The sequence below is a fragment of the Camelina sativa genome, chromosome 13, assembly GCF_030686135.1.
Source record: "Camelina sativa cultivar CO46 ecotype springtype chromosome 13, ASM3068613v1".
Classification (NCBI taxonomy): domain Eukaryota; kingdom Viridiplantae; phylum Streptophyta; class Magnoliopsida; order Brassicales; family Brassicaceae; genus Camelina; species Camelina sativa.
The window spans coordinates 20,696,570-20,708,817 of record NC_141892.1 but is presented as its reverse complement, the minus strand read 5'-3'; the positions used below and the strand labels follow the sequence as shown (position 1 = coordinate 20,708,817).

Genomic DNA, 12,248 nt, shown 5'->3' with positions numbered 1-12,248 from the left:
GTTATCAGGTTTTGGAGAGCTTTTGGGAACACGAAGCTGAGCAGAGTGCAAGGCGAAAGAGAGCTCGATCGAGCTGGGAAGACGAAGTGAAGCAGAGGAAGTCGAACCAAGGCAGAATGACCAACTGAAGCGGAATCTAGCCTAACGCATGCAGAGCAGAAGACAAGGTGGAGCGACTGACACAGGAGGCAGAGCTCGATCGAGCTGATTGAAAGAAAGGACGGTCGAGCTGTCTGAGACAAAGAAGAGCTCGATCGAGCTGAAGTGGAACGCGAAACCAAAGCTGGACAAGAGGAGAAAGCATAGCTCGATCGAGCTGTTGGAAGCAGAGGAGAGCGAGATCGTGCTAAACATCAACCGACTTAAAAATCGTTGACTTTGACTAGGGTTTTCACAAGTTTAGTATAAATATGTCTCATTTGTTTAGACTTGAGAGGATCCTTTTGAGCTATTTTCTAGAACTTCTCTCAAGAAACAAAACGTGTTTAAGGCTTTGTAATTCGAATTCTCTTTTAATCTTTCAAGTTTTTATAGTTTTACATCTCTTTTTTATGCTTTAGTTTATATAATCTTGTTAATATCTCTTTAATCTCTTTTCATAATGTTGCTTATTGAATTTTCTGGGTTTGGGTTCTTGAGCTTCATGATTTTTGAGTAGTGTTCTTAGAGTTCTTGAGGTTGGGTGAGATCCATGAGGTTTTCTTAGTCTTTTCTAGGGTTTTGATGTTTAAATCTTTTAGATCCCTTCTGGATTAGTGTTCTTCATGCTAGCTTCTTTCTGATCATCTGAAGCTTGACCCGAGGCATTTCCACCCGGGAGGGCTTGGTGAAATGTCTGATCTAGCTAATACCGGAGATTTACGTGCCTAGCCTAAGAGATTAGTTGTCTAGGGTGTTTATTGACATTGATTGATTGGTTGTTAATGCCTGCCTTGTTATGCTTCGCTAAAGAGATTTAGGTCTGGAGGTAACTTGGCTTGAGGGTCTCTGTCACGAGAGTGGATTGACCTGTTGTTGAATCTTTCGTCTAGGGATAGCTTTGTTTAAAGTTTTATCGAATCTTTGTATTAAGACTAAGTTACTTCATGGATCATTGATACCCAGCCTCACGAGCTCTCTTTTATCATCTGTTTGCATCAGTTTACGTTTTGCTTGTTTCGCTTAGCTTTGCTTACTTTTGTCAGTCACTGCTTAGCTTTGTTAGTCACTGCTTACTTTTGTTAGTCACTGCTTAGCTTTGTTAGTCACTGCTTAATTTTGTTAGTCACTGCTTACTTTTGTTAGTCACTGCTTAGCTTTGTTAGTCACTGCTTACTTTTGTTAGTCACTGCTTAGCTTTGTTAGTCACTGCTTAGTTTTGCTATTAGTTCTCCTTTTCTTTTGTTGCTTGCTCACTTAGGTTGTTAGAAAATCAAAACTAAGGTTCGCTTGACTTAGCTAGATTTGATTGCATCTTTTGTGGTTAATAGCTCACCCATTTGGTTTGACACCCTTTGTACTACAATGACAATTTAAGTGCTTAGGGAATTGAACTTCAGTAGAGAAGTAAAAATCTTACTATCAATTTGGCGCCGTTGCCAATTGGGTGTTTGTCTGTTACATTTAAGATTTCAGATCTCTTAAGATCAAGCTGTTTTTCTTTTATTTTCGTTTACTGACTTGTTGGCTGTCTATCTGTTTGCTTCAGGAACACTCCTTCGACACACAGCTCGAGCAGTGCTGTTGCGTTCTCTCTTGCATGCAAACACGCTCCCAAGGCAGTCATAATCTCCTTTTCTGTGACGACGTCGATCGTTTACCCCGCGCGTTGAGACAGCAAAGGAATCAACTGAGGAGTTATGAGCAGATACAGGTCCCAGATGGGGAGGTTGATCCAACTGAGGAGTTATGCTACATGCAGAACCAAGGTGGCTACAATAGAGGTTTCAACAACTACAGAGCTAACCCGAATCTCTCCTACAGAAGCACAAGCGTTGCTAATCCACAGGATCAGGTCTACCCTCAGCAACATTAACCTCAACAACAGCAGGCGCAGCAGCCGCACAAGACCTTCGTTCCTTACAACCAGAATCAGAATTTTGCTTCGAAGCAGCAGTACTTTCAACCACAGCAGCAGGGCAACATGAGTGCACCTCCAGGTTTTCCACCTCAGGCACCACCTCCCGATATGACAACTATGCTTCAGCAACTTCTTCAAGGACGAGCAGCTGGTGCTCAGGATGTTGCCAAGAAGTTCTCTGAAGTGCAACATAATTTTCACGATTTGAACACCAAAGTTGAGGCACTGAACTCTAAAGTGAAGTACCTAGAGAGCAACCACGCTACAACTTCTTCTGCAAAGCCTCAAGGCCAACTTCCAGGAAAAGCTATCCAAAACCCGAAAGAGTACCACCAAGCTCAAAGTATTACCCTTCGCAGTGGCAGAAAACTCCCATCTCAAACAGGACCTACTGCAATCACTGTGGACAGTGATGAACAAGATGGGGAGGACTTCTGTGAACCAGAGATTCAAGCTGAGCAGAAGGAAGAGGAAGACAAGATCCAAGTTCAACCAGAGTTACAAGCTAAACCCTCGACTGAAAAAGCAACAGTTCCTGAAGCAAAGAAGCCAGTGTTCATCCCACCTCCTTACAAGCCTAAACTTCGATTCCCAGGAAGGTTCAAGAAAGAGTTGGTGGCGAAGTACAAAGCGCTTTTTGATAAACAAATGAAGGAGATCGAAGTGAAAATGCCTTTACTCGATGCTATTGCTCTCATACCTCAGTCCCACAAGTTTTTGAAAGATCTGGTAAATGAAAGAATCAAGGAGACTCAGGGGATGGTGGTACTAACTCATGAGTGCAGTGCTCTCATACAAAGGAAGGTTGTCATGGAAAAGCTCGGTGATCCAGGATGCTTCACTCTGCCATGCTCCCTTGGTCCATTCGCTTTCAATAATTGTCTCTGCGATCTTGGAGCATCTATCAGCTTGATGCCACTCTCCTTGGCTAAAAGATTAGGATTCACGAAGTTTGAACAATGCAATATCACTATGATTTTGGCTGACAGGTCTGTGAGGTATGCTAATGGTATCTTAGAGGATTTACCTGTCAGAGTTGGAGATGTGGAGATTCCTACTGACTTCGTAGTATTGGAGATGGATGAAGGACCAAAGGATCCTCTGCTTTTGGGAAGGCCATTCTTGGCAACAGCTGGAGCAATCATTGATTGCAAGAAAGGTCTGATAGAGCTGAACCTTGGTAAGGACTTCAAGATGAACTTTGACATTAAAGATGTCATGAAGAAGCCTACCATAGAAGGGCAACTGTTCTACATAGAAAGGATGGATCAGTTGGCAGATGAGCTACTTGAAGAGCTCAATGAACAGGATCATCTTCAGAGTGCTTTGACAAAGAATGGTGAAGATGGGTACCTACACTTGGAAACTGAAGCTTATCAGAAGATTTTGGACTATCACAAAGAGGAAGAAGGATCTGCAGTCTTTGAGGACTTGAAAGCTCTACAAGCAGTGAATGTCAAGTGTGCAGACCAAGCAGAAAATCAAGGTTTGATGCTTTCACTCGACCTGCAAAGCTCTACAAGCAGTCCTGCGCCTGATGACTGGACTGAACTCAAAGCACCAAAGGTAGAACTTAAATCTCTACCAAAAGGGCTAAGGTACGCTTTCTTAGGCCCTAACTGTACTTACCCTGTCATAGTAAATGCTGAGCTTAGCCATGATGAATTGGAAATGTTGTTAACTGAACTGAAAAGGTTTAGAAGGGCAATAGGGTATTCACTAGATGATATTAAAGGGATTTCTCCTAGTCTATGCACACATAGGATTCATCTTGAAAATGAAGCATACTCTAGTGTAGAATCCCAGCGTAGATTAAACCCAAACCTGAAGGAGGTAGTCAAGAAAGAAATCCTTAAGTTGCTAGATACTGGTATTATCTATCCTATCTCTGACAGTACATGGGTTTCACCTGTACATTGTGTTCCTAAGAAGGGTGGGATAACTGTAGTGAAAAACGAAAAAAATGAGTTCATCCCCACTAGGACCATTACAGGGCATAGAATGTGCATAGACTATAGGAAGTTGAATGCTGCATCTAGGAAAGATCACTTCCCATTGCCTTTCATTGATCAAATGTTAGAAAGATTGGCTAATCATCCTTACTATTGTTTCCTTGATGGGTATAGTGGATTCTTTCAAATCCCTATACATCCAAATGATCAGGAAAAGACCACTTTTACTTGTCCTTATGGCACATTCGCCTACAGGAGAACGCCTTTTGGTCTTTGTAATGCACCTGCTACTTTTCAGAGGTGTATGACCTCTATTTTCTCGGATTTGATAGAGGAGATGGTGGAGGTGTTCATGGATGACTTTTCTGTGTATGGCTCCTCCTTCTCCTCCTGTTTGTTGAATCTGTGCAGGGTACTTACCAGGTGCGAGGAAACAAACTTGGTGATGAACTGGGAGAAATGCCACTTCATGGTCAGAGAAGGAATAGTCCTTGGGCACAAGATTTCCGAGAAAGGGATAGAGGTTGATAAGGCCAAAGTTGAGGTTATGATGCAGTTGCAACCCCCAACCAATGTGAAAGATATCAGAAGTTTCCTTTGGCATGCAGGGTTTTACAGAAGGTTTATCAAGGATTTCTCCAAGATAGCCAGACCTCTTACCAGGTTGCTCTGCAAGGAGACAGAGTTCATCTTTGATGATGAATGTTTGGAAGCCTTCAAGCTTATCAAGGAAGCTCTGATATATGCTCCAATAGTCCAAGCACCTAACTGGGACTATCCTTTCGAGATCATGTGCGATGCTTCTGATTACGCAGTTGGAGCTGTTCTGGGACAGCGAATTGATAAGAAGTTGCATGTCATCTACTATGCAAGCAGGACCCTTGACGACGCACAAGGAAAATACGCCACCACTGAGAAGGAGTTGCTGGCAGTAGTGTTTGCATTTGAGAAGTTCAGGAGCTACTTGGTTGGTTCAAAAGTGATTGTCTACACGGACCATGCTGCACTGAGGTACATCTACGCAAAGAAGGACACCAAGCCTAGACTTCTGAGATGGATACTTCTTTTGCAAGAGTTTGATATGGAGATCCTCGATAAAAAGGGGATTGAGAATGGAGTCGCTGATCACCTCTCAAGAATGCGGATTGAAGACATGGTCCCCATTAATGACTCAATGCCTGAAGAGCAACTAATGGTGTTTGAGACTCTGAATAAGAGTACATACGCCGGGTTAGAGTTGGAGATGGTTGAAGCACTATCACTGAAGGAAGACAAGTTTCCATGGTATGCAGACCTTGTCAACTACTTGATCTGTGGAGAGGTTCCCAAGAGTTTGGACAGCTACAACAGGAAGAAGTTCTTCAGAGATGTCAACCACTACTTCTGGGATGAGCCTTACTTGTTCAAGAGAGGGTCTGATGGTCTGTTCAGAAGGTGTATAGCAGAAGAGGAAGTACAGGGTGTGCTTGAGCACTGTCATGGGTCAACGTATGGAGGACACTTTGCTGCATTCAAGATGGCCCAGAAAGTTTTACAAGCAGGTCTCTGGTGGCCTACTCTATTCAAGGATGCTCACACATTCATCACCAAGTGTGATGCTTGCCAAAGGATGGGTAATATCACAAGAAGGAATGAGATGCCTCAGAACCCAATCTTGGAAGTGGAAATATTCGATGTCTGGGGGATTGACTTCATGGGTCCCTTCAACCCTAAATCAAATGGCAACGAATACATCTTAGTGGCAGTTGACTATGTTTCTAAGTGGGTTGAAGCTATTGCAAGTCCCACCAACGATCATAAGGTTGTCTTGAAGCTGTTCAAAAGCATCATCTTCCCAAGGTATGGAGTACCAAGAGCTGTAATCAGTGATGGAGGAAGTCACTTTGTCAACAAGGTCTTTGATGGTATGCTGAAGAAGTATGGGGTGAAACACAAAGTAGCGACTGCTTATCACCCCCAAACCAGTGGGCAAGTAGAAGTCTCCAACAAGCAGATTAAGGGGATCCTGTCAAGAATTGTTGGGTTGTCTAGGAAGGATTGGTCTATGAAGCTGGAAGAGACTCTCTGGGCTTACAGAACATCTTACAAGACACCAATTGGAAGAACACCGTTTCAGTTGGTGTATGGTAAAGCATGTCACCTTCCTGTGGAGGTTGAATACAAGGCGTTTTGAGCTATTAAGATGTTAAATCTGAACATTGACAAAGCACAAGCCAAGAGAGTTGTTGATCTACATGAGCTTGAGGAAATCAGACTTGATGCTTATGAAAGCTCCAAAATCTATAAGGAGAGAACCAAGGCTTTTCATGACAAGAAGATTGTTGTGAAGGAACTAAAGTCTGGAGATCAAGTCTTGCTTTTCAACTCCAGACTTAAGTTGTTTCCTGGCAAGCTCAAGTCAAGATGGTCTGGACCATTTGAGATTAAAGAGGTTTTGCCATACGGATCAGTAACTCTGCTGAACAAGGATGGTAGTGAATTCACAGTAAATGGACAAAGGGTCAAGAAGTACCTTGCAAATCAAAAGATTCCGGAGGGGTCCTCTGTGCCTCTCTGTGATCCTCCAAAAGCTTAAAAGAAACAGGAAGTCAAACTTAGAGACTTAAAACAAGCTCACTTGGGAGGAAGTCCCATGTTTATCCCTGTATATATTTCCTTTTATTGCTATTTAGGTTGTTTTTGTTAGTTTTATGATTTTCTCAGGTTTTTAAAAGAAAAATCAAGTTCGTACACTCTGTAGCTTGGCCCAACGCAGCGTGGTGATCGAGCTGGAGACGGAGTCAACACAAGTCAACAGAGCAGCATTGGATTCCTTCCCATTTTCGCACAGCTCCTAAAAGTGGGTAGAACACGTTTTAAATCTTGTCCACCAAACTCAAGCTGGGTTCCACCACATGTCTCCTCCAACTCCACCATGTCTCCCACAAGACAACACAAAGCTGTCTCCTCTCACCCATCAAGTCTAGCTCTATCATCTCTCCACTATAAACAACAGACTAAGTCACACTCTTCTTCACTCAACTCTGCATATCTCGTCTCTCTCTCTAAATCGTTTAAGCTTAGCCATACATTTCATCAACCTTAGCTTTTGCGATTCTTGCCCTCTCTCAAGTTCTCTAAGCTTCATCTCTGTTTTTCACCATGTTTAACAAGCTTAGATGGAAACCCAGGTACTTTCCTTGCGAGATGATTTTGCTTCATTGGCGGAAACTATGAGCTCGATCAAGCTCGTTATTCCTGGTTACGCGTTTCTCTGTTCTTATTTTCGGTCAAGCTCAAGTTCTTGTTAAGTCCCTTCTAAGTTTGTTTTAACTTCACACTTAGAGAGAAAAAGCTTGAGATGAATTACTAGGGATGAAAGAAACCATGATTCGCGATTTTTTTTAAGAGCTCGATCGAGCTCATCTTTTTGGCTTCGCGTTTCGGTCGAGCTGTATTATTTTCGTCGTGCCATGTTTCTCTGTTTCTTAAGCTTGAGCTCTGTTTTGTTGCAATTAGTGTCTACAAGCTCGGTTGAAATAGCATTTAGAAGAGAAAGCTTGAGAATCGCCGCTAGGTTAATAGAAGAAGCGGTTTTGGTTTTCGCATAGAGGAGCTCGATCGAGCTCCACCTTAACAGCTCTAACACTTTTTCATTCCTATTCTTCGCATTGCAGTACCAAGCCACTTGATGCTGAGCTAGCTAGAAGCATCACTGACAAGAGGCGGAGATACATTGAGGCAGAAGAGGAAGAAGAGGAGGAACCACCAGTGGTTGAGGCAGAAGAAGAAGCAGAGGGTTCGCGTCTGCCACGAAAGGAAGTTGCAGCCAAAGTAATAAGGCTTGCCAAAGCTAGAGGGTCACGCGCTTCAGCCGAACCTCAAGTAGACGACGTACAAAACGTGGAGCCAGTGTAGCCTTCTAGGAGATCACTGGATACAACAGCTCGATGAACAATCCATCCACGGCGGTCACTGTCTCACGATAGAAACCCACAAACTCGGGATCGAGTTGTTAGCTCTGGGGAGTCGTCACGTAGGAGAGCTGAAATAGCTCAAGGAAAAAGACTAGTGGGGCGAGTACGGCAGATTCAGGAGGATTTAACAGATTCAGAGGAATACACACCGCCAGCCACACCGTCAGGGGAGCAGCTCACTCCACAAGACTACTATAACCTCTTCGTGGAATGCGATTTCGCTGCAACAAGATACCCGCATCGCTCTACCATGCGCAAGCTTGGAATTAAAGAGGACGTTGAGCTCCTATTCAAAAACTGTGGTCTTGGAAATTTTATGAAGTGTAACCGTGAAGCATACAAAGATGAAACCTGCCAGTTCCTCGCTTCTCTCAACGTGTACTACTATGAAGAAAGCAATGAAGACAAGTCTGGGCTAGGCTATTTTACATTCACGATCCACGGAAAGCGCTACTCTTGCAGCATCACCAACTTAGAGAAGTTGTTTGGTTTCCCTAGCGGGACGGAAACCTGCCCCGACTTTGACGACAAAGAGTTGAAGGCACTTTGGAAAACTATCAGCAATGGTAGTTACACATCCTCGAGAAGCAAGAGCAACGAAATTAGGAGTCCGGCCATCAGATACTTTCACAAATGCGTTGCAAGCACTTTCTTTGCGCGCCAAACTACCGGGACAGTCAACGAGAGTGAGCTTCAGATGATTGATCTTGCTCTTCAGAGCCTCCTCCCAACCACAACAGATGGCACTGTGCTTCGGGGAGACGGGTCAGACACACCTCTTTCCGTATATTTGTTAAGGTAGTTCCTAGCCTACCGCGATTGGGTAGTCAAAAACCGTGGGAAAAAGAATAACACGTTGACTGTTGGCGGGATAATCACTCCTATCCTATCCAATCGTGGTGTCCTCTTGCGCTCAGATCTTCATGAACCTCGCTCGTTGGATATGGGGTATCTGAAGAAAGCACTGTTTATTGACCATGGAGTGCATGAAGACAAGCTTATGTTTCGTTTCCATCACCCATGCATTGGTGACGCTAGGGTCTTACTTCCTAACCCAACTCTCACTACGCTGGAGGACATTCACAACATCTGGTTCCTCCCAAACCCTGCGGATCTCCACTACCCTGAAGGCACTAAACCTGACACGGCAGAAGCTGTTAACTCGCCTGACCTGCAGCCTATGGACATATCTGAAGAAGAGTCACCTCAGCAGTTCTGGTTCACACAACCTCCTTCTCCTAAGCAGAGCAGGCACATGAAAGGCACCAACAGGAATATCAGCCTTCTGCAGCGATGGAACAAACTTCAGGATAAATCTTACAAAGCTCTGCGAGGAACGGTGAAGGAGTTAACAAATTCTGTGAAAGGATTGACGCTTCGGGTCACTAAACTTGAAGAGGGAAGAACTCCTCCACCTCCACCCTCATCGAGCAATGTGCTCCCGAGAAGCAACTCGGCAAGCCTACTCAGGCGAGGCTCCAACCCAGCTGAACCCGCTAGAGCTAGTTCTTTTGAGCCAGCCAGAGCTAGTACCTTTGAACCTGCTCGAGCTAGTTCCTTCGAACCTGCCAGAACCAGTTCCTTTGAGCAAAACCAGAGAAAGCGCAGAGCAGTTAAACCACCATCAAGCTCGAAGAGAGGCTTCCCTGTTCCACTAGATCTCGAAGATGAACACGCCAGCTCGACCCAACACGATCCATCATCCTACCCTCCCACCGCTGGTTACACCCTGGAGAGCATGGAGGCCTACCTTGACTCCCAATTCTCCTAAACGACCAAGTAACACTCCTCACTCATCTGTTTATACCATTGCATTTCATTTAGTTTGTTTTCTTTGTCTTTTGAACTCTCCTTCAAATTTTTGTTACACAAGGGACTGTGTAATTTAAGTTTGGGGGAGGGTTTGAGATGTATATAACTTGTTTTCTTTGTCTCTTATTTTCAAATTTTGCATCATTGAGTCTGCATACATATAAGGCATAGAAAACCCAAAAAATTTGAAAAAATTTTAAATTTTCTAAAAAAAAAAAAAAGAGTGTTCTTATAGTTGTAGTTGCATTTTAGATTAAGTTTTGCTTTCTTTTTAGTAGTTTCTACATATGCAGTAGTTTGTGCATATGTGTTAGGGGTCTGTGATGAGTTTGCCTCGTAGACATGCTGATTTACTAGATAAATTCAATGCCCAAGTTATTAGTTGTCTATCGCATGATCTAGCGAACCTGAAGTAAAACCGCACCATGTTTAGAATTCACAACTCTGCATTCTTGTCTAGATGGAAACATGTTGCGATCTGATGCCTTCCCTATTTACTTGAACTTAATCTTGACTCATAATTATCATGTTTTAAGCACTGAATCTGAACTCATGGTAACCAATATACATACTTGGATTTTCTTTCACCTTTATACCACTCTTGGCTAATCCAAGTAGCTGATTCCCATTATTGGAACAGTTTCCCCCAACATTAGCCTACCCTTCTTTCAAGCCAAAATTATCTCTGTGTGTGAGGCCTTATTTTTCGGATTGAGCTTGGTAGAAAGTGTTAGGTCTGAGCCGACAGGAATGGAACCTTGTGTAGTTCTAGTTCGCGTTATCCGGACTAGATAGGACTAGGTGGGAACTTGTTACAGGGGTTTGGGATTCAATGTGTGCAGAAAGGAAAAGAAAAGAATGAAAAGAAAGGATAAAGTCTCTAGGAGGGGTAATCTGTCTCTAAATATGAAAGTCTAGTAAAGGATTTGGGGAATGCAAAGTATAGAAAAAAAAAAAGAAAGATGGTTCTAAGAAAAGAAAAGAAAGTTGTCAAAGAATGTATAGCAAAAGCTTTTGAAGTCTTAAGAAATAAGAAGGAAAAGAGGACCATAGTGTTTTAGAAAAGAAACCCCAAATCCGCTAGGCAAAATCAAAAAGAAACCTCTCCTGAGACTTGGTACAAAAGGGTGAATGGGTATGATCAAAAGAGCTAAAAGCTGAAGGGTAGAGTTAGGACAATCTGGGTTTAGAGAATTAGGAGTCAAACGCTTGGGTACTCTCGGGTAGACAAGGTTTTATTCCTGTATGCATTTGTTGGTCCTTACCTTTAGCCTTCTCCCAAAAGCTCAATCCATTTTCTTGAGAGAACCCTGATCAAAAACGATGAACCTACTCTAAAGGAGATCACCTTTATCTCCATCCTTTTCTTACCAAACCAAATGAGTTCATAGGCAGTGTTTAAGCTTGATTCACAGTTCCAATTCAATGAATGTTAAAGGGATAGGTTGATTTGAATGCATGTCAAAGTTGAAACAGAGGCTAAGGCGTGTAAGGAAGAGCATGGCCAAAGTTTTTAAGTAGGACTCTCTCTCTCTTTGCGTTTTACAATTACTAACTTGGACATTGATTTTACCTATTTTATCAGCATGTTTTGGTTCTGAGCCCCCTCCTTCAAACCTCTTCTTCAAGCTTAATCTTGATTATTTGCTTGAGGGCAAGCAAGAAATAAGTTTGGGGGAGTTGATGTATCTGCATTTTACTTGTTTTAGATCCTCATTTGCATTCACTTTAGCATCATTTCATCCTGTGTTTGTAGCATTTGCGTCTCATTCTTGCATAAATTCACTCACTTAGTAGTTTTCCATTAGCATTGCATACATTGTTGCATATGGAGTTGTTATCAGGTTTTGGAGAGCTTTTGGGAACACGAAGCTGAGCAGAGTGCAAGGCGAAAGAGAGCTCGATCGAGCTGGGAAGACGAAGTGAAGCAGAGGAAGTCGAACCAAGGCAGAATGACCAACTGAAGCGGAATCTAGCCTAACGCATGCAGAGCAGAAGACAAGGTGGAGCGACTGACACAAGAGGCAGAGCTCGATCGAGCTGATTGAAAGAAAGGACGGTCGAGCTGTCTGAGACAAAGAAGAGCTCGATCGAGCTGAAGTGGAACGCGAAACCAAAGCTGGACAAGAGGAGAAAGCATAGCTCGATCGAGCTGTTGGAAGCAGAGGAGAGCGAGATCGTGCTAAGCATCAACCGACTTAAAAATCGTTGACTTTGACTAGGGTTTTCACGAGTTTAGTATAAATATGTCTCATTTGTTTAGACTTGAGAGGATCCTTTTGAGCTATTTTCTAGAACTTCTCTCAAGAAACAAAACGTGTTTAAGGCTTTGTAATTCGAATTCTCTTTTAATCTTTCAAGTTTTTATAGTTTTACATCTCTCTTTTATGCTTTAGTTTATATAATCTTGTTAATATCTCTTTAATCTCTTTTCATAATGTTGCTTATTGAATTTTCTGGGTTTGGGTT

The 12,248-nt window shown here is 42.9% G+C and overlaps 2 protein-coding genes and 1 pseudogene across 3 annotated transcripts in view; all 3 read left to right on the top strand.

The window, feature by feature from the left end:
• Positions 1-12,248, top strand: part of LOC104773957 (N6-adenosine-methyltransferase non-catalytic subunit MTB pseudogene) — a 73,593-nt pseudogene that overhangs the window by 9,058 nt on the left and 52,287 nt on the right. The gene's annotated exons all lie outside the window — the stretch shown is intronic.
• On the top strand, positions 2,123-6,184 carry LOC147929782 (uncharacterized). Its single transcript, XM_087480716.1, has 3 exons — positions 2,123-4,003; positions 4,223-5,559; positions 5,641-6,184. The coding sequence occupies exons 1-3, from the start codon at positions 2,123-2,125 to the stop codon at positions 6,182-6,184; spliced, it is 3,762 nt and encodes a 1,253-aa protein (XP_087336842.1).
• Positions 6,194-6,586, top strand: LOC104738335 (uncharacterized). Its single transcript, XM_010458524.2, has one exon. It carries the CDS (start codon positions 6,194-6,196, stop codon positions 6,584-6,586), a length of 393 nt encoding a protein of 130 aa, XP_010456826.2.

Excerpts from the sequence above, each read along its gene's own strand:
- LOC147929782 (XM_087480716.1), top strand. The coding sequence starts at position 2,123 with ATGAGTGCACCTCCAGGTTTTCCACCTCAGGCACCACCTCCCGATATG. Across the intron at positions 4,004-4,222 it reads CTAAGAAGGGTGGGATAACT|GAAAAGACCACTTTTACTTG; the intron begins GTAGTGAAAAAC and ends CCAAATGATCAG. Across the intron at positions 5,560-5,640 it reads GTTTTACAAGCAGGTCTCTG|GAATGAGATGCCTCAGAACC; the intron begins GTGGCCTACTCT and ends TATCACAAGAAG.
- LOC104738335 (XM_010458524.2), top strand. The coding sequence starts at position 6,194 with ATGTTAAATCTGAACATTGACAAAGCACAAGCCAAGAGAGTTGTTGAT.